The 24,666-nt window shown below is 40.0% G+C and overlaps 1 protein-coding gene across 4 annotated transcripts in view; it reads right to left on the bottom strand.

The window, feature by feature from the left end:
* Positions 1-24,666, bottom strand: part of zranb3 (zinc finger, RAN-binding domain containing 3) — a 131,252-nt gene that overhangs the window by 47,961 nt on the left and 58,625 nt on the right. For all 4 annotated transcript variants that reach the window (XR_014872556.1, XM_085152639.1, XM_085152642.1 and 1 more), the window contains exons 14-15: positions 21,638-21,940; positions 9,751-9,905 (exon numbers count right to left, since the gene is read on the bottom strand). Coding sequence is in view for 3 of the 4 variants with exons in the window: in XM_085152639.1 (XP_085008765.1) it covers positions 9,751-9,905; positions 21,638-21,940 (458 nt within the window). In the remaining variant the exon portion in view is untranslated. The remainder of the gene's footprint in view (positions 1-9,750; positions 9,906-21,637; positions 21,941-24,666) is intronic.

Here is a 24,666-nt window from a genome sequence, read left to right as displayed (position 1 = left end):
GAGCGTGAGGGCTATAATTAATGCTGACATTTTAAACTTAGCTTGAAAGTTTGCAGCCCATGAACAGCGCTAATAAAAAGCTTTACAGGGTTCAAACTACAACTGAATAGATCTTTAGGACTTGGGCTTATTATAAACCAAGGGACATGGCACTGAAGCCTGTTGAAGAGAGGGTGCTAGTTAACTTGCAAGACCCCTGTTAACTATTATAATGTTAGCAATGTCGTTTGTTTACTGCGGTTTCTCAAAGAATTCCGCCATGACGTATTTCAGAAGCTGAAAAAAGGCCAAAATACCTGGATGTGTTGCTCTCACCTGTAAAACTCTCTGAGACTCTTAGTGAAATAGCCATGAATTAAACGCTCTTTAATCCTCACAGAGCCATAGAGCAACAGCACAACTATGTACTTCTCCTGTACAACTCCCGTGCGGAAAATAAAAAGTAACTGCAGGACCTAAACTGTCTGTAATTAGAAACCGAATATACAGTTTTGCAGCGTTCACATGCAATTAGTTTCATTGTGTGCTGTAGCTCATTCTGCACTAAAACTTTAGGGATTGTCTGCAGAGCAATCAGATTTTTAATTACCAACTTACAGGACTTGAATTTAGTTTCATTTAAGTTCTGTAATCTGGCCACACTTTCTTTCTTTATTGGTTGCCATGGTAATTCCTGTGGTAACCAAGAAGCTCATTAGTGATCTTGCTTGTTTTATCCAAATATATGTTTGAAGATCCTCTTTCTCTTGTGACAGCATGCATGCATGCATTAGTAACAAAAATAACGAGCATTATGAAGAGGATAGAAAAACAGGAATAAACCTAAGAATATACCTCACTGTAATTATAGGTAATCATACCGCAGCGGCTTGGAAGCATCTGCATAATCACTGTAAAAAATAACCACAATAAAGAACATTTACCAGGTTATTACTGCTTCATTAGCACTAACTACTGCCAATTTGAAGACCGACAAGCCACTTACCCTGAGAGTTAACTTCAATCAAACAACATTGACTGTACCAAACTAGAAAGAGGCTGATGGGCGGATTCAGGTAGAAGCCACAATCTGGTTTCAGCTCTCAGAGCCACGTCAGGCATGGAGATGATGGTCGGAGAGGACAGGCAGGAGGCAGGAGAAAGGATAAAGCCTAAAGGTTAATACCTGCCGGCAGCCGGCACATGGATTTGGAGATACAAATCAACATTAGGAAGTTTTTTTTTCCTCTTGCGCTGTACCCGCAGTGCAAAGACGCCCATGTGTTTATTTGGATTATGGTAAAATAAATATCACGGAGAGTCAGGGGAATGGTGGAGCGAGTTGTGCTGTAACAGCATGAAGCAGGATTAGAGCCCCGCTAGATGTGACTGAAAAGAGGCACACTATGCTTCCCACTAACAAGCTCATGAGGAAAGCAACTGAAAATATTCGTTTCATTCAAACATAAGATATTATTATTATTATTATTATATAAATAAATAAAAGAAGTATGTTTATTTTCAGGTTGAATAAAATGATGATCAGCCAAAACATTAAAACCACTGACAGTTGCTTTTAATGGTCATCTCTTTGCAAAGCTATATGCTGCTGAGAAGCCCTTGGTCCTGGTGGTATTTACAATACGTGGACTTACTTTAACATGTACCACCCACCTAAACAATGCTGCAGAAGAAGCACATCCCCCTATGACAATGCATCCTGTCACACCGCAAGGAATGCTCAGGAACGCCCCAGGCATTAACCCGGCTCCTAAACTCAAAATTCCACATGATGTCCTCAAACAAAGACAGTCCACTGGACCCCACTTTATATTCCACAGAAACCAAAGGATCCACATCCAGTGTGCCTCCAGCATTACTTATTTAAGTGTATGTATAATTTGTACTCCTGATTAGAGGAACTCTGAAATGAATTTAAACCTGTGCATCCAATTCTTGTTTATTAAGTCAATAAAGATGTTTGCTGTCCAATCATTCTACCACTAAAAAGGACTGCTCAAAGAAATCATTAAAGCCCAAAATGACCATGAAATTCATACTAATGAGGAGTGGATGTAAATTTCTGACCACAGCTTTACATACGTATACACACATATACCAATACAGGGGTTACCTTTCATGAGTGACTAAATCTGACAGACAGATTAATGCCCATTACTTGAAATAATTAATGTTTTAGCCTAGCATTGCTACCAGTGATAGCATGGAGAAACCTGCTCAGTAATATGAAAATAATGTGAGGCAATCATGGTGCAGACTATTTCATGCCAATCAGACGGTGTTATCTGTGACTTTTTTTTAGTAAAAGTAAAGAAAATGGGAAAAAAAATGATACTTTGTTACTATTTTACATGGTAACAAAGTATCTCAGGATTGATTCTGTTATGTGAAGACAAAGAAAAAAAAAATCCCTTGAATTAGGCAACGTTTTATGCTTCTTTATGCAAGATCACATGAGCAATAAGCTCCTTTGAAGCAAACTATGAACAAATGTGGGGTGGCTCAAGAATTTATATGGTTTATTGTGGATATTAGCAGTGTTAGCATCAACTCTGTTCACTTTCAGCTTTACAAATGTGCTAAAATAACTGACTTTGTTTTATTTATCAGCTAGGATCATGTATTGTGACCATGCATACTCATTTTTTACTGTGTCAAGAAGAATCCAAAAAAACTGTTTTTTAGGTGTAGCCATTCTGAGTCCATGGGTAAATGGTCTTAGCTCCTGTGACCTGTGCCTTAAGTTCATGACTTCAATTTCTAGTTTCAAGTCTTATTAATCAAAACGTGTAGTTTATAAAATGAAACTCTTCTTTAGTGTCCAGATGGATGATAAAGATGTTTTGGCTTCATAACAGGCTGCTAGTATACGAGAGTACAGTATCTCTCTGTTTACAGTCAGTCCTGATGTTTGGTTCCAAAAAGCTAAGATGACCACAGTGAAAACGGAAAACAGAAAACCTTTAGGCGACGTCATTGTAGTTACGTTCTTCACTTATACACAGTCTATGGTGTTAGCTCATCAGGCTCACGTTGCACTGGCTTCTAAAAATATGGTTACATCCAGTTTCAATAAAACCAAGATGACGATAACCAAAATGCCAACGTTGAGGCTTTACAGTCCAATAACCAAGGGTCTATCATTAACACACAGCTTATGGTTAATCGACTCATTTTTCTCTTCAAAGTCTTTGTTCTGCACTTCTCTGCTGTCACTAATCCTGGACTAAAACTCCACATGCACATCCAAAAGCCTGATGAACGTATAGCTACTGAAGTCTTTCCAGATATTCTAAGAATAAAACAGTCATCGATGTGTGCAGGTCCTGACAAATGTGGATTGCTATACTGCTCCATTATTCAGTGGTCTGTCACATGTAACAACAGCGCAAGAAAAGTCTGAGAAATCACAACATGCCAAACTAATTGTTGTCCAACATATGGCGTTTCTGAACTATCCTCAGGTTCTTCACCACACTTATCAGCTCTTCCTGGTCTTGACAGGAGTCAAAGAACCCACCCACCAAAGAGTAGGGCCAGTGAACCCTTGAATAAAACAACTGTTTGCTGTGCAGTAAATGGACATAAAATTACTAATACTCTCAATATTTCTCATTCAAGCCTCTGTGACAAATCTTCCTCTGATTGTGCCTCGAGTAGCCCCTGTGTGAATACTTTGCCTTGTCCAGGATTATCCCAATGTGACAGCTTTCCAGCCAGAATTCCTCCACTTTATCATTTAAACGACAGCGGGCGACATTTATCTCCTCAGCTTATCGTCTCAGCCACGCGTACATGACACTTGTCTATTGCTGTCAGGCTAAGATTCCACTGGTGATTCAGTTCAGCGTCTTGCTCTTCTTTATGTAAAACCCTCTTGTCTCTTATCTGAGTTAGTGGGGAAGGAATTTGATCCCTCATGAATGAAGCAAAAGGGCGTTAAGTATCACAGCGCGATCAATACAAAGGTCTGTTGGCAAGTGGCACTCGAGGGGAGTGCCAAGAATGCACAGGAGTGTAATCAGAGCCATACTGCAGTTAAACTTGCTTGTATTAGTCTGCTGGTGGAAGGACGCGCCACAAGCTTCAATGGTGGAAGGCGCTAAAAGAACATTTGGCTTGAATACTGAACAAAACACCTGAACTCTTCAAATAAAAGTGCCTCATGGGTTACTATTAGGCCATTTATATTAGTGCTGATTAGGGATGGATACCGGTATCCGGTGCCATGATGGCACCGGTTCTGACATAAATGGTAGTAACCAGACCGAAAACCAGCGCGCATTTCGGTGCTTTATTTCGGTGCTTTTTTTTCCTGAGCTGTGATACACTTTCTTCTTCCTTACATTTCTATTGGCGGTTGGCAAACAACTGAAAGGTGCATTACCGCCACCAACTGGTATGGAATGATACACTTTAGATTCTAGCCAATCATTTTACGTTTCGAGGATAGTAGGCGGGTCCAGGTACGTACGTTCTTTTAGAGCAGAGCTACAGATTAAAAATGCCCAAGGCAAAGCGGTCAAAAGTCTGGCTGTACTTCACAGCAAAAGATGCAAACTCAGCAGCTGCAACAAGTGCTTTAAGCTGATACTGTCAAAGGAGGTCACACTTTAAATCCGATGAACCTAGCCCTGCCAGTGTAGCAGAAATGATGATGGCAGCAGCAGCCGTTCTTCTCTGAGTAGCTTAATGTTGTTCGTGTGTAATTTACGTTGAGTAGGCTAACCGCATTATTAAATTAATGCATGTAACGTGAACTAGCAAACACCATCATAGCTACATGCGGCTGTCTTCTTGTTTGATGGCAGATACTCCCTTCACCCTGGCCAAAAAGGCTAAAATGACCGAAGAAAAAGTGGAAAACAGCTAAACATGAGAGGTTTTTGGACAAAGTTTGTGTTTTTTCCATTGTTTAAGCACTGCTTCCAGCCCAGAGTGACACCATATATGCCCTATACCTGCAGAAAAGACTAACATTGTTATCTTTTTACAAAAAAACAGCTGAACATGAGAGGTTTTTGGACCAATTTTGTGTTCTCCATTCTTTAAGCACCGGTTTGAGCACCGTTTAAGCACCGGCACCGTTTCAAAAGTACCGGTTTGGCACCGGTATCGGATAAAACCTAAACGATACCCATCCCTAGTGCTGATTCTCCTGAACAATAGGCGTCGCCATTCAGACAGAACCTCTGCATCAGTACTGAAGAAGCAGTCAAAACCAGATGCGAAGAAATAAGAAAGTGTCATCTTTTCAAACTGTTGAAACCTCTCCCTCCAAAGTGTGGCTTGCACCAGCAGATATGATGTCGCTTTTGGCGTTCGGTGCTGTTAGCTAGAGCAAGATCAGCGAGTCTGACGGCCCGTTATCGTAGTTCATTTCAAATATAACGTGTTACCGGTGACTGTTATTTTGGCTGCTGCACGTGTATTTGTAAAAGTTTCCCTCTGTCAATCATAGAAACATGATTTACTCAGATTTCTAACAGGCAGGTTCCAGCAAAATAATAATAATGCTGTGAAAAAGTATATAAAGTACTTCCTCCCTGATTTCTTAGATTTTTACATAATTGTTTCACTAAAAATTAAAATTCGAGAACAATTATCCGAGTAAATGCAAAATGTAGATTTTAAATGATGAAAAAGCTATCCAAACCTATGTGCCACCTAAACCTCATAAATGGCTGTGCCAGGACAAAAGTCCAGATAAATTAGGATTTTATCAGGATCAAAGCTGTGAGTGCAGTGCCAAAAATCCGGCAGTGTCCTCTAGCGCTTCCTGGACACCTACTATGTGAGGTTTATCAGGCATAAAATCTTCAGTGTCCTACAGAAGAGCTGGAGGGGTTAGCCTGAGAGAAAGAGGTCTGGGCATGTCTGATTAGACTGCTGCTCCTGTGACCCAGATAAGTGGCAGAAATCGGATAGATGGAAGCTATCGTGACATTGAACTGACTCAGTGATAACAGTAACATTTAAAACCCACATTACTGGTCATACTAAGGCCTCCAGTCACACAGACCAGTCAGAGACTACATAGAAAAATGACTGGTCGGCAAAGATGCTGTCATTAAGTGAAATTGTTGAAAGAAGGTGTTACATCGAAAACCTCCTTGTGGTTGTTTTGGTTGCTATCAGATTGCCGCGATTGCCTGTATTTTGTATGGAAGACTCCAACTTCGACTTGTCTCCACACTTGCCAACTACTCGCTAAGACACGCGCTAACACTGTGAAGAATTTGATGCAAACCAGAAGCAGAGAATATGTTTCAAAATGTTTAACTTTAATCTTGAAGAGCAGTCTCTGCACCCTTATTCAAGTTTCACTACTACTTAACGAGTGTTTGCAGACAAATCTGTGTCTTCCATGCAAACTATAAGTGATTGCAGCAACCTGCTAGCAACTACGCAAACCCAGAGAGGTTTCTGGTGATGTTTGTTTTCCAAAACTTCCAACCAGCTGGGGAATATAGATTTTTCCTTAGCGACCAGTGGTTGCCGGGGTTTTACTGACCGGTCTCTACACCTGCATGACTGAGCCATAAGTAATACTACTACTAAGACGAATGCAAACTTTTTGCTGGCCCAGCCAAGAAAACCCAGATGCCATATACAGGGTTATTTTGTTATGTCAAGTTCAATATTTAAAACTGTTTGGCTGCCTCCTTCAGTTTTTACTTTACGAATAACCTTTTGTGCACCAAATATATTAAATAAAATCCTTAGACGACCGCTTTACTTGCTGCTGACAAATACAGGAGAAGTGTAGATAAAAGAGGAAACGTTAGAAGGCGGCTTGGAAACTGGTGGCACCTTATTAAATCATATTGGCAATACGCTGGTAAATCCTAAACCTTTAATTTGTATTGAACGGAGGGATATGAATGGATTTAAAAAGCTTTTCTTTCACCTTTTACTCCACAGCAAAGGAGCCTGGTCCACAGAGGCGGCGAAGGTTGCTGCTTTACTATTTTTGAGAGGCAAAAGGAAGATCAATACAAGAGTAATTGGCTGAAATAAACCCTTAACAAATCTTAGCATTATTAATAATAAAAAAATTTGGGGAGAATCATGCTGGGATCGTTTCTCCAGCATTCCCTTTGGAGCAGAAAATAGTCAGTTTCAAATATATTTGCACGACTGGACATAGTGTATGTGGTTTAGGTCTGCGTAGAGGCAGGACACAGGACGTCCAGTCACTAGTGGTGAAGCACAGATATTACTGTTTACCAGTTTTTACTAGCAGTTAGCTTGTTAAAGTGTTGTAATAAAGGGAAGAATTGAAAATAGATATAGATAGATATAATTTTATTTCAAACATGCAAATATAATTGAAATGCAGCAAAGGTCAATAAAGGTTCATATCAAGCATCATGTAGCTTTCATTATAGCCTGTTTTTTCCTGTTTGTTAAAAGCTCGTTAAAACTGCCTTTTATGTTGTTTCTACACTAATTAACTGCACCTGTTTTAATCACAACTATTTCAGGTTTTTTCTTCTTAAACTTTGACCAGAACAGCTGGTTACACTGATAACTCTGCAGATTAAATGATTAAAAATGATTATCTGCAGCTCAAACCTGAGCAGATCTTGAACATGGAATCAGGTAAATTTCACTAGAACATGAGGATATAAAAGAAAAAATTAAGTGGACATCACACCTTTATGTGTACTTTTTGGCTTTTTAGCTATTTTTCTGTTGCAAGAATTGAAATAGAGGATATTACACCACACGTCTGACTTTCACTTAGAGTAAGAGGAGCTGCCGTCTCCTCACACTTAATGCGGCACAAGAAAAAGAAGCATTTTTTAAAAGCTGCAGAAGAAATATAAGACAAAGTGTTATAAGAGTATTTATCAGCCAACAAGTACTGCACAGGGGAGGAACGCAGCTTACAGCTGAAAATCATGATGTGGGTTATTAAGCTACTAACTAAACTGCCCAAACTGTTGTGCACGCAAACATAACTTGGTGCTTTGCCTGTTATTTGTACTTTTGTTTGTGGCTTGAAAATATTTTTATTTTCTGCTGCAATTTAGTTAGCCAGTCACAGCCCGTCACCGTCACAACACGACAATGTGTTGTATTTGAAAATTCAAGTTGAATTCACTTATGTGCACGACAGATCCAGGGAAAATCCTTTCCCAGTATGAAAAGGCTCATGAAATAATAGAAGCTGGCAAAAAAATGTTTGAAAAAGAGTTATAATTAAACTCTTAGCTACAACTCTTCCACAGTTCACACAGAGCTGTGCAATATCACAAGTCAACTGTCAAGTAACTTGCTTTTTTAATACTTGAAACTTGTGGATTTACTGCATAACATCGAGAAATGTCTGTCAGAATACAGGTATTAATTAAGTCAGATTCAAGCGTGTTAGAATAATGTCTTATGATTCAGAATCACCAAAAGTAATGAACCAGCTGCTCACAGGCGGCTGTGGGTCAGATAGTAACTTGCTTGGGTTCTTCTTCTTTGGGGTTGTGTGTGTTAGAGTCACCATAGTGGATCATCTGCCTCCACCCTGCCCTCACATCTCCTTCTGTCACACCAACTATCTGCATGCCCTCCTTCCCTGCATCCATGCATATCAGGCCGCTCTCTTCTTTTACCCTTCATCTTCAGTCCCTTCGTTTGGTGTCCCTATTCTCACCTTTACACTCCTTCCATTACTTTTATAGCTGCCTCCGAACATGCCTTCCTGTACTCCAGCAGCAGTTTGGACCGGCGCCGTGTTGGAACACAGCACAGGTGGGAGTCATTGTTAAACCTGGCAAGATCCTGTTGTTCAGCAACAACAGTGACAGTCTTCTTCTTCTGTTTGGCCACCACTACTATGTCCAATTGGTTAGTCATCACCAGTTTGTCCTTCTGACTCTGGAAGTCCCACAGGACCACCCTAGTGGGCACAGATCTTCCTGTATCCTATGCCAGCTACTTGGCTATGATGCTCCATGTACTGTGTGCCCTGCCTGCCAGCGTCTTGCACCCTTCTGTAATGTGCTGAATTATTTCAGGAGCATCTCTGCACAAACTGCACCTTGGGTCTTGCCATAGTGTAATATATCTTGTGCTTGGAGCTTTTTCCTGCGCTGCCATGATCTGTGCACCTGTGCAGTCCAGCTTTGTCAAGCCATTTTCAATATCTGGATGAATCCTGCACTCCACCTGAGCTCTGAGAATTATCCAGATAACTGACGCCCCAACCTCCAATGAAGCCCCCTTCAGTTTCTAACAGAAGAATTTGCCCTCATATCAGAACAAGCCAAATCTCCTTCTGCTCCATCACATGGACCTGAATTGCCATGGTGTTTCACCCAGTGAAACCACTTGACCCCTTACTGGCAGCCCTCTTGGTAGATTCCCTTTGCCATCACTGGTTCATAAGCAAACAGTTAGTACATCAACTGCAGAATTTCCACAGTTTTTTTTTTTTTTTTGCCGTTGTGCAATCACACCAATTTGTTTCTGGCCCTTAGAGAGCCTAAAATAAAAGACAAGGTGTGCAGCACAGAGTGGCAGAAAACACAAAATGACTGAATCTCACTGTGAGTTAAACATTGCATTTAAGCTCAGAGTAATTCTTTGGCACAGATGGACAATACAGGCAGGTGCAACGTTTCCTGTAATGGCACAACCTTGAGAGGAACAAGAATTATTGTGAAAACACATTAGAAAAAAATTCTCTGGTTCCCTTGTGAGCTCAGTCTATGATCAAATATGCACAATCAAACAGACAGGCGGCGGTACCTTGGAGTAAAGATATATTCGGTCTGTGTACCGGCTGGCGCAGAACTGCAGGCCTGGGTAGAAGGGATGGGCGTTGTTGGCGTCCTCGCCACCATTGCCCCCATCATCATCATTAGCATCAGCAGTAGAAGATAAACACGGCAGAGCTCCGCAGTCTGCAGGGAGAGAGGAATAGGCTGACTAATATCTCACTGAGCATATATTATTGACTCATTATTGGTTTTCACTGCTTTATTGGTACTCTGTTTGCTCCTCTGGTGATGCAATGAGTAGAAGAGACATTAAACTCCCGCAGATTTTAAGATTTATTATACTGAGCACAATATTGGGAAGATGTGGCATTTGTAGCAGATCATTCAAATATGTATGCATATACACTAGATGCATGGAAAAACACCCATATATTGATGCTTATTGCTTTCAAACACTTGATTAAGAATCTGAAATGAAAATGTTGAAGCAATTATCTCTGACATTTTCATATAAATGGGAATCAAAGTCAACATTCTTGCTATCAGCAGTTGATATAAGAGCAAACAAACGCGGCGGTTTAAACACTCTGTTTTACTCTAAAAGTAGACCCAACAGATTATTGAAAGAACAGAGGAATTTTACGTCACTAGAAATAAGACTGCCTAGGACAAAAGATTAAGTTATAAAGTGCTTGAAATAAGTCACACCTTTTGTGTATAACTTATTAAAAGAAATTAACATTAACTCGCTTAACAAAGTAATAGCCCACGTTTATTGTTTTGTTTTTTGTGAAACAGGTGGCGGCAGATAACAGTTGATAACAGTTTCAGAATCAGCTGTAAAAGCTATAAGAGAAAATCACAGAATTTCTTTGTCCTGCTGGTGTAAATTCTGCTTCTAAATGGGAAAACATGAAGGCATTTTAGGGTGGATATACATAATTTGTCACAGTCTATGAGTTTTGTTGTTCTCAGTCCGTTTTAGACGTTTTAGATTCATTTATTTTGTTTTTTTTGTTTCAATTCCATTTCTAGTTTTGATTAAGGTCTGGATTTGATTCTCTGTATATTTCTAATCTTGTAGTATTTCTAGATGTTTTGGAACACTAGTTTCTATGTAGATTCATGGGTTATAATTAATCGTACGTTTAATGCTAAGTTCACCATATTTTGTCAAATCTTAGTCTCTGTGGTAGATTTTTTTTATCTGTCATGTTACTTCCTGCTTTATTTTGATAGTTCTACTTCCTCTTTATCTAGTTTTCTGATTCTATTTAGCTGTGTCTTGTTTTTCCTTTTTTGTATATACAGTGCTGTCTCCCCCTTAGTCCTTTTTTATACATCTCTCATGCATTTCCTCGTCGTTCCATGTGTCAGTATTTTTCCAGCTTTATTTCTCCCGTCGGACTTTGTTTTTCCTTTTGGACTTTCTAACAGCCAGCCTTTGACATATAAACACATTTCATTTATGCTAGTTTTGTTTTTTACTGTGCAATTAGTTATCACAGCGAATTAATTATTTACATGTCTAATAAACCAGGCAAAATGAATAGCATGTTACACAGTTTGTGTCTTTCCCTGCTGTTATCCTCGTATACAGTCTTCCTGTTAGTGCTGTGCTGCATGGGGACGCTCCACTCACTCAGAGATAACAGTATACATGTGCAGCTATCCCACCGACACAGAGGAGAAAAACGGTTGGCTTAATTTAGGAAGAACAATCTTAGCTATGGATTAAGACAACAACAAATCTGTAAATGAATTATGTACAAGCACTGCATCAGAACGTCTTTTTTCCCTTACAAACAAAAACCAGACCACTGGGAAGCATAATGTTTGGTTTATTAAAAAGAAGAAGCGGGTAAAGCTTGAAAAACTCTTGGAGATGAATCTCAGGGTCAGGGCGCCGTCTCACTGCAGAGTCTTCAGGCTGAATCCTCCTGTGGTTCCTGAGCGGAGAGAGATAGCAGAGAGAAAAAGACAGTAAGTGTTAGACATGCCTGTGTAAGCTTAGCCAGGTAAATGCATTAGGAGATTATTTTTTTATTACCCTGTAATACAGTATTAGTGTGCCAACACACATTTAATATGTTGAACAAAACGAAAAGTATTTACCCTCTATGTAATATTTTCTTAGAGCTGCTGTCATATTTTAAACTTACCTTGTGTCTTCAGTCTCATTTGGTTCCTCAACGTTCTGTTGGCAGAGCAGAAATATAATACAGGTAACTGTCAACAAGACCACGAAGCCTAAAAACAGTGTTTACAAGACGTCTCAAATAAAAGTATTTTATTTATAAGTATATATCACAAAAACAGCTACTTGTTTCCACGACTGTTGTGCAGTTATCGTTTTATCAGCTGACCAGGCAAACACATGCCATCATATTACACATGCTGTACTGGCTAATATTAAATTTGGTCAACTCAGCAAAAAGCCATGGTTTTAAAAAATTATTTGCATTTAAAAGTAACTTGGAGCAACTAATTATGTGTTGCTAGCTTAATCTGGTGTCAATTAGCATGTCTAACATCTACATCTATAATCCACTAATATGTTTGTATTAGCTAGTTATATATAGTCTTTTTTTTTTAACATCTTACCTTTTAAAATGCTGATATAGCTCTATTGTGCAGATAGCATACGTTACTAACTTAAGAGAACTATTGCAAGTCTTTGTGATTTGCCATCGGAATAGATCTGGAATTGAATTGGACCCAGTGTAGATGACAAGATTCCAATGTCCCAGTCTACATTGTCATGTAGACTGGGTCCAGTCTACATGACAGAGTAATGGGGTCTTGCCTAAGGGCGTGACATGGCTGATCAACCAATTAAATTTGCCTCCTGATGTGCATGACTTTTCCATCTTTAGCCTGTAGGGATAACAATGTGTTGATGTATAAGTGACTTTTTGCATCATAACTGAATCACAACCATTCAAACAATGGACACAGTTAAAAATTCAAAAACAAACAAAGATTAATAAATGAAATCTTTTTTTTAATATGATAATCTAAAGGTTTTTTGAAATATTTCTTTTTTAAAAAGCACAAGAAAGTAGATTAGCCTGGTGTTTGCATGGCGTCCTAAACATCTGTAACCTATACTGACACATACATTTCTATTAAAAAGGTCAAATTAAAAAAAAAAAGAGCATGAAACTAACTGCTAGCATGCTAGTCATCTACAAGTTACAACCTGTCCTACATGCAGCACGTGTTAGCTTGGCTGGCAAAACAGAGTTCATAAAAGAGGTTATTTAAGACACGCATTTGTACCAATGAGTCCAAGTACATATTAAAAGAAAAAAGATTAGAACTGGTGAAATATAAACATTTGGAAGCCAAATCTACCGGATGTAGCTATCAACTGAAATTGCAGCAGAAGTTTATATTTTAAAATAAAGTTAAAATTAAGCAATGTTTTTATTTAAACAAATGTACAAACATAAGGGATAAAGTGTTAATGTCACATACCGTGGAAATGATGGACGCAGCTACTGTGACGTCACCCATTGTTCCCAAATTCCTGTTTGAAGCTTTGAGATGAGCATTTCTGTGATCGCCATAGTGGCTGCAAAAAACCGGCTGTGACGAGAAGGAGTGAGTTTGACTGTGGATCCACATGCTTGTTGGTTAATGACAACTCATTAGCCAATAAACGTGCAGTTTCATACCGATATGGCCCAAAACGCAGAAGAGTTGTTTCCAGAAGTGAAGACAGAAATCTGTTTTCCCGTAAACCTCTATAGGCCCAAAAGCATTTTTGCAACCACAGCTATCATCATCTGGTGACTTTCAGTTTTAAAGCAATTCAATTTTCTGACCAACTAATTTTAATCACTATAGAAAACTATTCCTTCAGTGTAACGCTGTTCAGCAACACAGAAAGCCAACTTCTTTGACAGAAAATGCCCAATTTATTTTTCACAAGTTCACTCTAGAATTTGCTGAACAACAGGATTGAAACGCAGCTAGAGAGCAGAAAAAAAGAGTGATAAAATGATGGTCACACAAGGAGAGAAACAGAGAAAGAAGAGAGGGAGCGGGTCATTAATGTCAGCTATGTAGCTTGCTCATCCTGCCAGCATCTAGCACGAAAAGGTCAGGTGGTGGAAATGAGACCGCCACTGTTCGACCACGCTTCATTTAGACAATGACCTATAACACTCTGATAATACTTGCCTTAAATCACTTCGCGTGGCCAGTTGTCTGCCTTGTCGGTGTGTGTGTTAGTGAGATTGTGCGTGCGTGTGTGTGTGTGTCCATCTGGCTTGCTAATGGGGGAAAAATACTGACACAGGCTGTCTGCGACAAGAGAGTTTCCATTGAACAAGTGCTGCCCTGCACCTGCACTGGATCTCTAGCGGGTATGGGAGAAAGACATCTCTCCAGTGTTTTGGTTGGGAAACGAAAGAGAACTCCAAGTGTGAAGACTGCTGTTGCCAAGCCACTGTCAATCCCCGTTTTTGAGAATTAAATGTATTTAACTCTTTGTTTTCTCTACAAAATCTCTCAAAAGACATGTATATTTAATAAAAAAGTGAATTAATCGTTGTAGATGAAACAGACTTTTCTAGCATTTTAATGCAGTTGTTTAAAACAAACAAACAAACAAACAGATTTTCTACCGACTGAGTGCTGCTGGTGGCGTAATATGATTCAGATCAGTGTTTAGTTCCCTTTGCTAGCTTGTTTCTTTCTTTCTGGCTATGGTGGAAAACTCCTACTCTTCTTAGCACATTTTCACTACCAGCTGCTGATCAGTAGAAAACCATGACATCATTAGTGTGAGTGTACAATGCTGACAATATGCAAACTCAGTCATAGCAGAGTGATTATTGGTCACAGAGTACATTATGCCTGTAAGGTCAAACAATATATCATATTTTTCACTCTACCTAGCACACCTTCATATGGAACTGCACAGGTAAGGTATTTAAGCAGAGACACACTGGGATAGCTGATCGGTCAAAACCAATGAACAGCTGATCAGGCTAAAATATCTGCATCTGATCACAGATGTTCACCTACTCAGAAATATAATTATACGTCTTTATGATGCAGAACACAACAACTGATTGGTCCATTTGGCAGCAATATGCTGTTTGAACATCATATTTATTTCTGCAAAGGTTCTGTGAGGCTTTAATTCCCTCTCTGATACTAATGCTAATGGAAACACAGCAGCCACTAATCTGCTAGTGTAGCATTCGCTACACTATGGCTACACTACTGGGTTTATATTAGACAGATGCTTACGTTTCTATTCTATCTCTATATCCTTAATCACGTCATAAACCGTTCTTTTAACATGCTCTTTGTATTCAAAGTATTTCAATCGCTTCTACTTTGCAGTATTTCTTTAACCAGTTTTTATTTCCCACAGAAACTGTTTGTATTTACTGACTGTTTAACGGTCCATCGCTGCTTTGAATAATATCAGCGATGTAATTTGATGCCAAATCCCTTTGTATCGATGTGAGATCATCCAAGTAAGACATTTTCTCTCCTTGACCTATCCTGTACAAAGTCCATATCTTTCACTTTTATGTTTGCCGTCCTCATAGGTGCAATTTTCCCAGGTCTGCCACAGATTGTTCTGCTCTCAGACCAGCCTCAGCTGGAATGGGCCACTCTGAAAACACCAAGATAACCAGACGAAGGCATTTCACAGAGCTACAAACATGGAACCAAAACATTTTTAGGACACTAGCTTTTCGCTAAATCCCATCCATCCTTTTGTCCTGCTGCATCTGTAATGAAACCTTGCAGCTTTGCAGTGTGCAGCCTATATTTGTTGTAAGCAGTTTTTTTCCCCCCCCTTCCCTTGTTTGCAGTGGTAGAACGCGCCAGCTGCATTAAGTGGGCCATTTATACGATGGGGGCAATTCATCTTACAAAGCCGTCTTATTAGACTGTCACTTACACAGTATGAACAGTGCCTTCAAAACACCCCAAGGGATTTATCTGTTATTTTACTGAGAGAGAAAGAAAACAACGCCTAATTGGACTGAGTCATCTTATCTTCTGCAGAATTGAAACAAAAGATTAAAAAAAAAAGAAATCCTAACTGTGCTTCTCAAGCATGAAGACGTTTGGTGCCGCTGCTACATTTGCACTAATATCCAAAAGAGACAGGTATCCATGTTTAAATGTTTGGGCCATGCAGATCGACTGAGCGACAGACAGTAAGGAGAGAGTGGAGACGGGGAGGTGGAGGAGGAGTGATTGCCTGTCTGTGCTGTGAGGAAAGTAATCTCAGAGCAATCAAGAGGTGGGAGCGGCCGACAGCTCTGCGGTTTGCCTTCTAAAACCACAGGCAGGTAGAGGAAAATCATTAGGCGCCGCTCCTGACCCCATAGGTCACTTTTATTGGACAAACACAGTGCTTTGTAATACCCACGCTGCTGGAGACAGACTGGCAACAGCATGTAACTAAGAATCTGACTAAACAACAACAGGACAGATAAATGCCTCGAATAGTTTTTCTTTTCTCAAACAAATTACGTCATGCATACTAGCCGGTACACTCGTGCAGTTTTTGAAGGCAGTCTGATTTGTAGATTTAAGCTGTCAATATCGTCTGTCTCAGCGCAGGCTGCCTCCCTCGTGTTGAAACAAGAGCCGTGTGAGAGCGGTACTATCTGCCATAGGACTACTGGAACTACCTATAACAAATCAAGTGAAAACATTAACGTAGTAACATGCGCCAGGTCACTGGGTCTAAACTCTACGGTCAGAGTTAGGTGTAGGGCTTGGTTACCATCCGATCCCTCTTGTAGAATTGTTGCCTGTTTAAAACAACCAAATGTATTGTTTTAATAGAAAAGTTTCAAAATGTGAGACTTTATCTTCAAGACCCTAAAAATGTGTCTATGTAGTATGTGACTAGAACAACATCACAGGTTACAAGTGAGATGGTGGATTCAGAGGTCTATTTCATCATAGGTGGTAACCCTAACCCTGCAGGAACCGAACTTTACTTCTGAAGAAAGCCCAAACACGTGTGAGTCAGAATGACTCTTTTCTTTATTCTATGATTAAAGTGACTTGGGAGCACAATTAAAAAAAAACTAAAGTGGCACAGATTTACTGTAGTGTTGGGGTTGTCGGTGATGCCAGCTTTAAGGTCAGAGGGTGTGGAGCCTCAACTAAAGAGGGTGTTTGTCAGTCATTTGGTTTTAATTGGCTAACACCAACTAGTAAGACTTGAGGCATGCTCAATCATCCAGGTAAGGAAATCCCGAAAAAGCTGATTTTGTTCGTCTGGATGTAGAGTTTTCAGTGGGAGAAACGTTTCGTCAATTGACTTCTTCAGTCTCAGCTGACTGCAGTCCAAACTTAATCAGTACATTTGTATAATGACAACTGATCAACACTGACCAATGAAGAAACTGACCTCACAACCCATTGTTCCTTCAGTGGGCTGGTTTCAGTCATTATGCAAATGTATGGTTTATAAGATTGGGGAAACCTGCAGTCAGCTGAGACTGAAGAAGTCACTTGACAAAACGTTTCTCCCACTGAAAACTCTACATCCACGTGAACAGAATCAACCTTTTCGGGACTAACTAGTACAGTACTGACCAGTCCCATTTTAACACTTCTATGATCAAGATTGGGCTTTTTTTAAATCAAAAACAGTCAAGTCTTAAAACCATGAAAAAACATGGTTAAAATGGCAGACTGCGGTAACTGCGGTAACTGTGGTGACTGCGGTGACTGCTTGGCAAGCTAACAGGTTTATAGATGACCCTCAACTCTCAGCCTGGCCTAATGCAGTCTGAAAGGCGATAGAGTCCTGCTGTGTAAGCTATTACATTATAAAGACTAATTTTTGTACCTTTTTCAATAAATTAATTTATGAACTGCTCATACTTATATATCCATACATACATACCGTGGGTGGGCAATTAATAAGCTGAACTCAGTTCTGTTCAATATTATTTTTGTCTCTTTATAAACTGCTACTGTTAAAGAGTAGATGTTGTAATTAGGCAATGAAAATGTGAAGTAGGTAAAAACAGCAGTTTATCTTTTAAAACACATTCCCAAAAACAGAGTGAACAAAATCTCTTTTTGCTAAATTTCAAACTACTATTGCCAGTTTTCTTGTAGTTTAATTACTTTATCTGCAGTTTTTCCTTTTTTTTTCTTACTCAGTGGCAGAAATCCAGTTTTTTTTGTCATGAGTGATTTAAGAGCTCGGGAATGTCCTCACAAAACTGCTCCCAGGTCCCATACTCTTTTAACGCTTTGCCCAAGAGGAGCCACGTGACAGCTGTGTGCTAGTCCACGTTACCATGTTCAGTCTGAAGCTCCTCCAAAAGTGAAACTAACTATCTGTGATTCAGTCCTCTCGCCCTGATGAAGTTAACAACATGGTAAATTTTTAGCACTGACTTACACAACACCTCCTGACTTTCGATACAATCCAAAAATACCAATTTCAGTCACTTTATTCAATTCAGTTCAGGTTTATTTTTATAGCACCAAATCACAACAACAGTCACTTGAAGGTACTTTATGCTGTAAGCTAAATTTCCTAAAGTATTCTGGAAAAATACCCAACAATCAAACACCCCACAGAGCCCCACAGGAGAGGGGCCTGGTGGCTGAAGGCTCTGCCTCCCATTCTACTTTTAGAAACTCTAACAACTATGAGTAACCCTGCAGTCTGACAGCAAAGTACTTTATTAGGACAACATACATAGCAGTACTATCAGATCTTTAAGAAAAGTTTGGGCCTGCCCTTTTATGTGAGGAGAAGGATTATACATTTGATTGTGGCTCTAACAGGGAGCCAATGAAGAGAGGCCAATATGGGACAAATATCATCTCTTTCTTGGCGTTGTTAGTACCCTCTATTTTGGATTAAATGGAGGTTTTTTAGGGAATCTTTAGAACAACCTGATAATAATAATAAGAGTAGTTTCCAATGGCTTTTAATTTTAGAGAAACATCTTGGACATCTTGGTTAAAAATGACTCCAAGATTTCTTACAGTGTTGGTGGAGGCCAAGGTTTGGCATTCAGAGGCAAGTGTCTGGTTCAACGCAGTTTCTCTGATTTTTAAGGCACCAAGAACAGCTGTAGTTTAATAAACTATGTCATCTGGGTTCAATGATAGATATAACGAGGTATCATTTAAATACCAATAAAAATAAATCTGAAAATTGAATAAACATGACAGTTTGTCCCAATTTCGGGATTTCAAGCATAAAGTTACTCAGCAATCAGCTCTCCACAAACTAAGCACACAGCACTACCTTTGACATCAGTAAATAAATACGTATTAGTCCAGTTTAAAAAACCCCAAAACAAAACAACAACTCTACATTGAAAACAAAAGAAAACAAAATTGTACCGTGACTTCACAAAATCACAAAAAAAACAAAACAGTGATCTATTCTCTGATGACGAGTTTTGGTGGCTGAAATGGGAAACTGCATAATGTATACTTATTTATGCTCGAATCCTAATTTCTCATTGACATCACGCAGGAAAACCAAAGTGCCAGATGTGGCCCAGGGGCCGTAGGATTCACAGGTCTGATACAGACCCACAAACAAGCAGCGACTGAAGGTGGCAGCCTTTGAGCATCCCAAGGGAAGAAACACAAACAAACACGGTGATGTCCATGACTTCTAGACGTCTGGCAGCAAATGACTTTTTATCAAAGTCTTAAAACAGACCTTATTTGTTTCAGCATGTTGGCTGAACCTCTAAAAATGGGATATAATATATAAAAATGGCTGTAATTCCTAAACAGTTAATGCAATAACTTTGTCAAACCCCTTAAATTAAAGCTGAAAGTCTACAGATCGATCAAATCTTAATGCAAGAAGTGTAACCCACAAGCACTGGGGCAGGGATTTAGCTATTAGCCAATCAGAAGAAAGTGGGCTTTCAGAAAGGGGGTGGCTTAAAGAGGGAGGAACTAAAATGGCTTATAAACTGCATGAGCCAGGTGTCCATCCAATGTATAAGCAACAGTTTAAGGTAAAAATGGATCCTTTTGAACTATGAATCATGCAAACCTACTCGAGAGGACTCCCTGGATAAAATATTAAGAGCTGGAGTTGAATAAGAAAGGTTCAGATAAGAAAATTGAAAGTGAGAAACCCCTTTTATTCATTTATCTGTGGAATCCAAACAACTATTATTTCAAAAATTACAACCAAGTGGCAAATTTAATACTGTAAAACAGCGGTCCCCAACCTTTTTTGCGCCACGGACCGGTTTATGCCTGACAATATTTTCATGGACCGGCCTTTAAGGTGTCATGGATAAATACAACAAAATAAAACTAGTACCGGTACCGAAAAAAAGAAAATTTATTCATAACACACGTGAAAAGACCCAGGAAAACCGAGTAAACGATAAAAACGATAACAAAATAACGCTGAAAACCGATAAAAACCCTGAAAACTATACATTTCACACCTGAGCCTCTACTCTCGCGGCCCGGTACCAAACGACTCACGGACCGGTACTGGTCCGAGGCCCAGGGGTTGGGGACCGCTGCTGTAAAACACTGTGTTAGAATCTAAAACGCTCACATGGCTTTCCACTGAGCGTTGGGCAGCTTATAGGCTTGTGTTTCTCTTGTTTCCATGTCTGTTATAAGACAAGGTGTTCTCATCACTTAAGACAGCCCTGTATCACTCTGCCTGTATGTTTAGGCTACTGCTTAAAGCTCTACAACTCTTGCACAGTACTGCAGGCAGACATGAGCTGTCTCCAGGGGAAAAGTGCATGACTAAGGGGACGTAGGGGGCCAAGTTGGTATCCAGCGGTGTCTCTTTAGTGCTGCCATTTCTGATCGACTGTGAAGCTTTTATCGCTCCCCTTGAGTCAGTCTAAATAGAGGTGTTTTTATTTTTAAAAAAGGCTTTTTGCTCACCTTTAGTATAAAGTACAGAAGGCACTGCAGGGAAAAGAAAAGCTGCAGTGGAATTCAGTCCTAGACTGATGGGGTGGCACAGGTATCTGCAAAGATGGGAAATTAACCACTCGACAATCTGGGCACTAATAGATGTCAAATTGTAAGTGTGTGCGTGTGTCTCAAGAACAGGAATCAGCCAGGTTGTTGCACGCTGATCTCTGGATGTTAAAGGCTAATGGGGATTGATGGCTTGTTAAAACCTGAACGCCTTACTCCTTCCCGTGTTGAGTGTTCTAGAAAAATGTTTTTGAAAAAAGCCCCGAGCTCAGTGTCACCCCTTTAATATGAACATCTACATGTTTTCAGAGGCAACACCCAGGTCACGGGCTTTTCTTAGACTCTGCTAGTCTGGCATTTTTTTAAAGCTCTTCATATTGCACACAGTGTAATTAGTTCTTTGTAATTAGTGCAATTTATTGCTTTGCGTATCCCTTTGAGACACGAGTACTTGAACACAGAGGTCTTAATTTGCAATATTACACACTGTGTAATTGGGAATTTGTTTCCTCACATCCCTCTGAGATTCACAGACATGTGCACATATAACCAGAGTGGACGGGGGAACGGCAGGTTGTGTTTCAGGGACGAGCTGGAGCATCTAGGGAGCTTGTGCCTTTCATGAAATTAGACCTCGGTCAACTTTATTAAAACAAATAAAAGAACAACAACACAAAAAAACAAAAGAGCCAATCAGGAGCTCGTCAGTTGGTGCTGTATGCTGGTCCTCAAAGCCAGTGGAGATCAGCGAAGTTTTACTTACTGTAATATCTCCTGTAGCTTCATGGCGCAAAGTGTAGAAATAGTAATAAGAAGTAAGAATAATAATGCCTAGCCCCATATGGAATGAGCTATGGTGCCTTATCGGAGGTGATGATATTAAACAGCATTATATGGGCAGGTGACAAGAAGGCACTAGCCAATTTCCCTAGATATGAAAAGAAGAAGATTGCATGTGGGATTACCCTGTGTGCGGTCAGGGGGGAGGCAGCCACCACCGCTAGCGTCGACGTCGCCTCTCTCTCCCACTGATTGTTTGCCTTTGAGCCACCGCTTGTCCTCTTCCTCTGCTTCTCCCACTCTCTGTTTGTCTTTGGGAGGCTCAGCCTCCTTCTCCTCCATCTCCCCCTCTTTGCTCTGTTTGCCTTTGCGTGATTTCTGAGGCCGGGCTTTTCCCCAGCTGAGCTCTGGCTCACTGTCGGAGCTGGAGAGAACGACACAAGCCTGGTCCCTCTGGGTTGCAGGGGGTAGCTGAGGCCTGGGTGGCTCTGAGCCAGCAGGGAGAGACAGAAAGAGAGAGAGATGAAGATTACTCTATTGGCTGAGCTGCACAGTGTAATCAGACTTTGAAGAGTTTCATTCCCGAGCAAGATATCCATCATCTGAAGAGTGTGACAGTGTGACAAAATGACTGCTGACATGAAAGTAAAACTCAATATGGCTCATTAGTGATGTTATTTGCCATCATAAGTTCTTCACTGACAAGTTTAGCGGGTGTGATGGTGTAAATGAGTCGACATAAGCAGGGGCGCAGAAGAATGTGTATATTTTCAAGCCTTTATTGTGGACCTATTATGCTCATTTCTAGCTCCTTATTTTTATTCTTGGACTTCAGCATCTTTGCATGATTCACATTTCAAAGTGATCCTTATTTATCGTTTACCGGGCCTCAGTGCAGCACCTCATTATATCCACTGTATGAAACCAGCCATTTAAGCTTCTTCCTCAATACTTTTTTTTTTTTTTGCACAGAAACCCGATGGTCTGACTAATAACAGCTGACAAAAGCTGAGAAAATATGAACAGTAAGTGTCATGATGTTAAGCAGACAGGTGTATTTTATTCACTTTCTTTTCCTTGGTTTCCCCCTAATAATAAACAGACAGTAATAATATAGCAGAAAAGGAATACAATTAAAATCAACTATTTATTTGGCAGCAGATCACAACAACAGTTGCCTCAAGGTGGTTTCTATTGTATGGTAAAGACAATAACACCAGAGAAAACCCCAACAATCAGACAGTCCCCTATCAGGAAGTACTCGGAGACAGTGGGAAGGAGGAACTCCCTTTCAACAGGAAGATTCGGGCTCAGAGAGAGACAGCCATCTGCAAATCTGATGATACAGAAATGAAAATACACAGAAGAAAAAACTGAATATTTGGACCTCCCTGAATTTTATTCTTTTGCCCTCATGAGATTAAAGTGAAATCCAAAGTAATCCTTTTTTATCTTAGAATGGGAATGGTGCAGCCTCTTAGTTCATCCTCTGTAGGGAGGAAGAACAGCAGCTGGGCGGGGCTTGTGTGCTCACAGCTGGACCTGTGTACTCGAAATGACCATAAAAGGCATCTCTGCTATTAGTGACATAATACTACTAATTAATAATAATACATGTGTATCATTATCACTGCACTTGTACATACATATACATTTTCTTTCCTCTCTTGCGTAGGTGTAACAAGTGAATTAAATAAAGTCGATGTCTATAAATCCAAGAGTAGGGAGAGGAAAAAAAAATGCACAATAACCCCCTTTAAGTAGTAGATATTTAATCAATGTGATGAATTTTAAGTGCACATAAGCAAATATATTCAAGTGTATGTCTTATTTGTATCTTTCTATTCTGAGTAGTTGCTTGGTATACAATGACCATTTACAGGAAGTAAGCACTATCTGGGATACTTGAAGTCTTTGTTGCTCTGCAGCCCATCAGCTGTGATGCAGAAACTTACAGATGAACACCTGCCAGCCTCCTTTCACCAGCTACTGGATCCAAACAGCCAATATCGTTTTGCTGAGAGAGCAAATTACATTCGTGTCACATTGTTTTGTTAATTGCTTGCCTGCATCATGTGCAATCAAACCCAAACAAAATAATTGTCAGCGATTGCTGCATCTGCGGCGCGCGCCAGCCGGGGTGCAGTGAGCAGTGTTCAAACAGCTGATAATGGCTGAGCGCCAACGGCAGATCTCGCTTTAAAGAGTCAGCTTGAAGTCCGCCTATCAAACTTGTTTTTCAGCTCCGCTCTTAAACCATTCAAGCGATTTCCATTCATGCAGAATGTTGTAATTCTGTGAAGGTCAAGCAGAAATCTGAGCCACAAAAATGTTAATGAATGCAGGGATTATGTCATCGTCATTCGCAGACTTCACGTTATTTTAAATGGTACTTTCTGTGCTGCTGTTTATTAGGAAAGTAGAATTAACAGATGGATTAGCTGCTTAAAGAAAAGACCGTTATTATTTATAGTCAAATGTAAATGTCACGGTCAGAACAGAACTTCTTAAAAAAAAAAAGTGTCATGCAATTTCTTACTTTTCTTAGTTAAACTTTAATCACATCTCTTCACAATATTTGTCAAACTTGAGGTGCGAAATGTAAGAAGACACTAAGTTGTGAGTCTTGAGGATGCAGAGGGCTAATTAGTGATCTTGCGTCTCTGTGGCTTGTTTCTTCAAAAGGCCATCCCCTAGTCGGTTTCCTCAAATGCCATCTGAGTCTCTGGGCTCCTGGCCCCAGCGCTGCCCCTCTTCACTAACAAGCCGAGTAAGACCGCAGAGAGACGGCTCAATTTCTGTTAAGCTGTCCCTGCCGAGGAAGATGTTAACGGGAAAATCCTGCCGGGCTGCGCCTCCACTTTACCAGTCAATCCCCCTTATTCTCCCCGCCCATCAGGAGCCCATTATGTGTGTAGTGGTTTGATAAGGTTCCAACATCGAGTCTCAAATCTAAAATGCCATGCAAAAGGATTCCAAAAGCATGTGTTCTGGCATGTGAGCTAACAGATGTAGTTAAATAAAAACAGGAAATGCTTTGAATTTCTTCAGTTGGCAGGGCTCGGAAAAAACTGCAGCCAGTAACAGAAGACCCATCAAACACAAAGAAAGTAGCTGGTTCACATGCTGTACAATATCAGGCAGTTAAAGACTCAGCTGGACTTCGTTGTTAAATTCTGTAATTTGATATAAAAATAAATAAATAAATAAAAAA

The sequence above is a fragment of the Neolamprologus multifasciatus genome, chromosome 23, assembly GCF_963576455.1.
Source record: "Neolamprologus multifasciatus chromosome 23, fNeoMul1.2, whole genome shotgun sequence".
In the NCBI taxonomy this organism is placed as follows: domain Eukaryota; kingdom Metazoa; phylum Chordata; class Actinopteri; order Cichliformes; family Cichlidae; genus Neolamprologus; species Neolamprologus multifasciatus.
The sequence above is the reverse complement of the archived record's forward strand: the minus strand, read 5'-3'. Positions and strand labels throughout refer to the sequence as shown.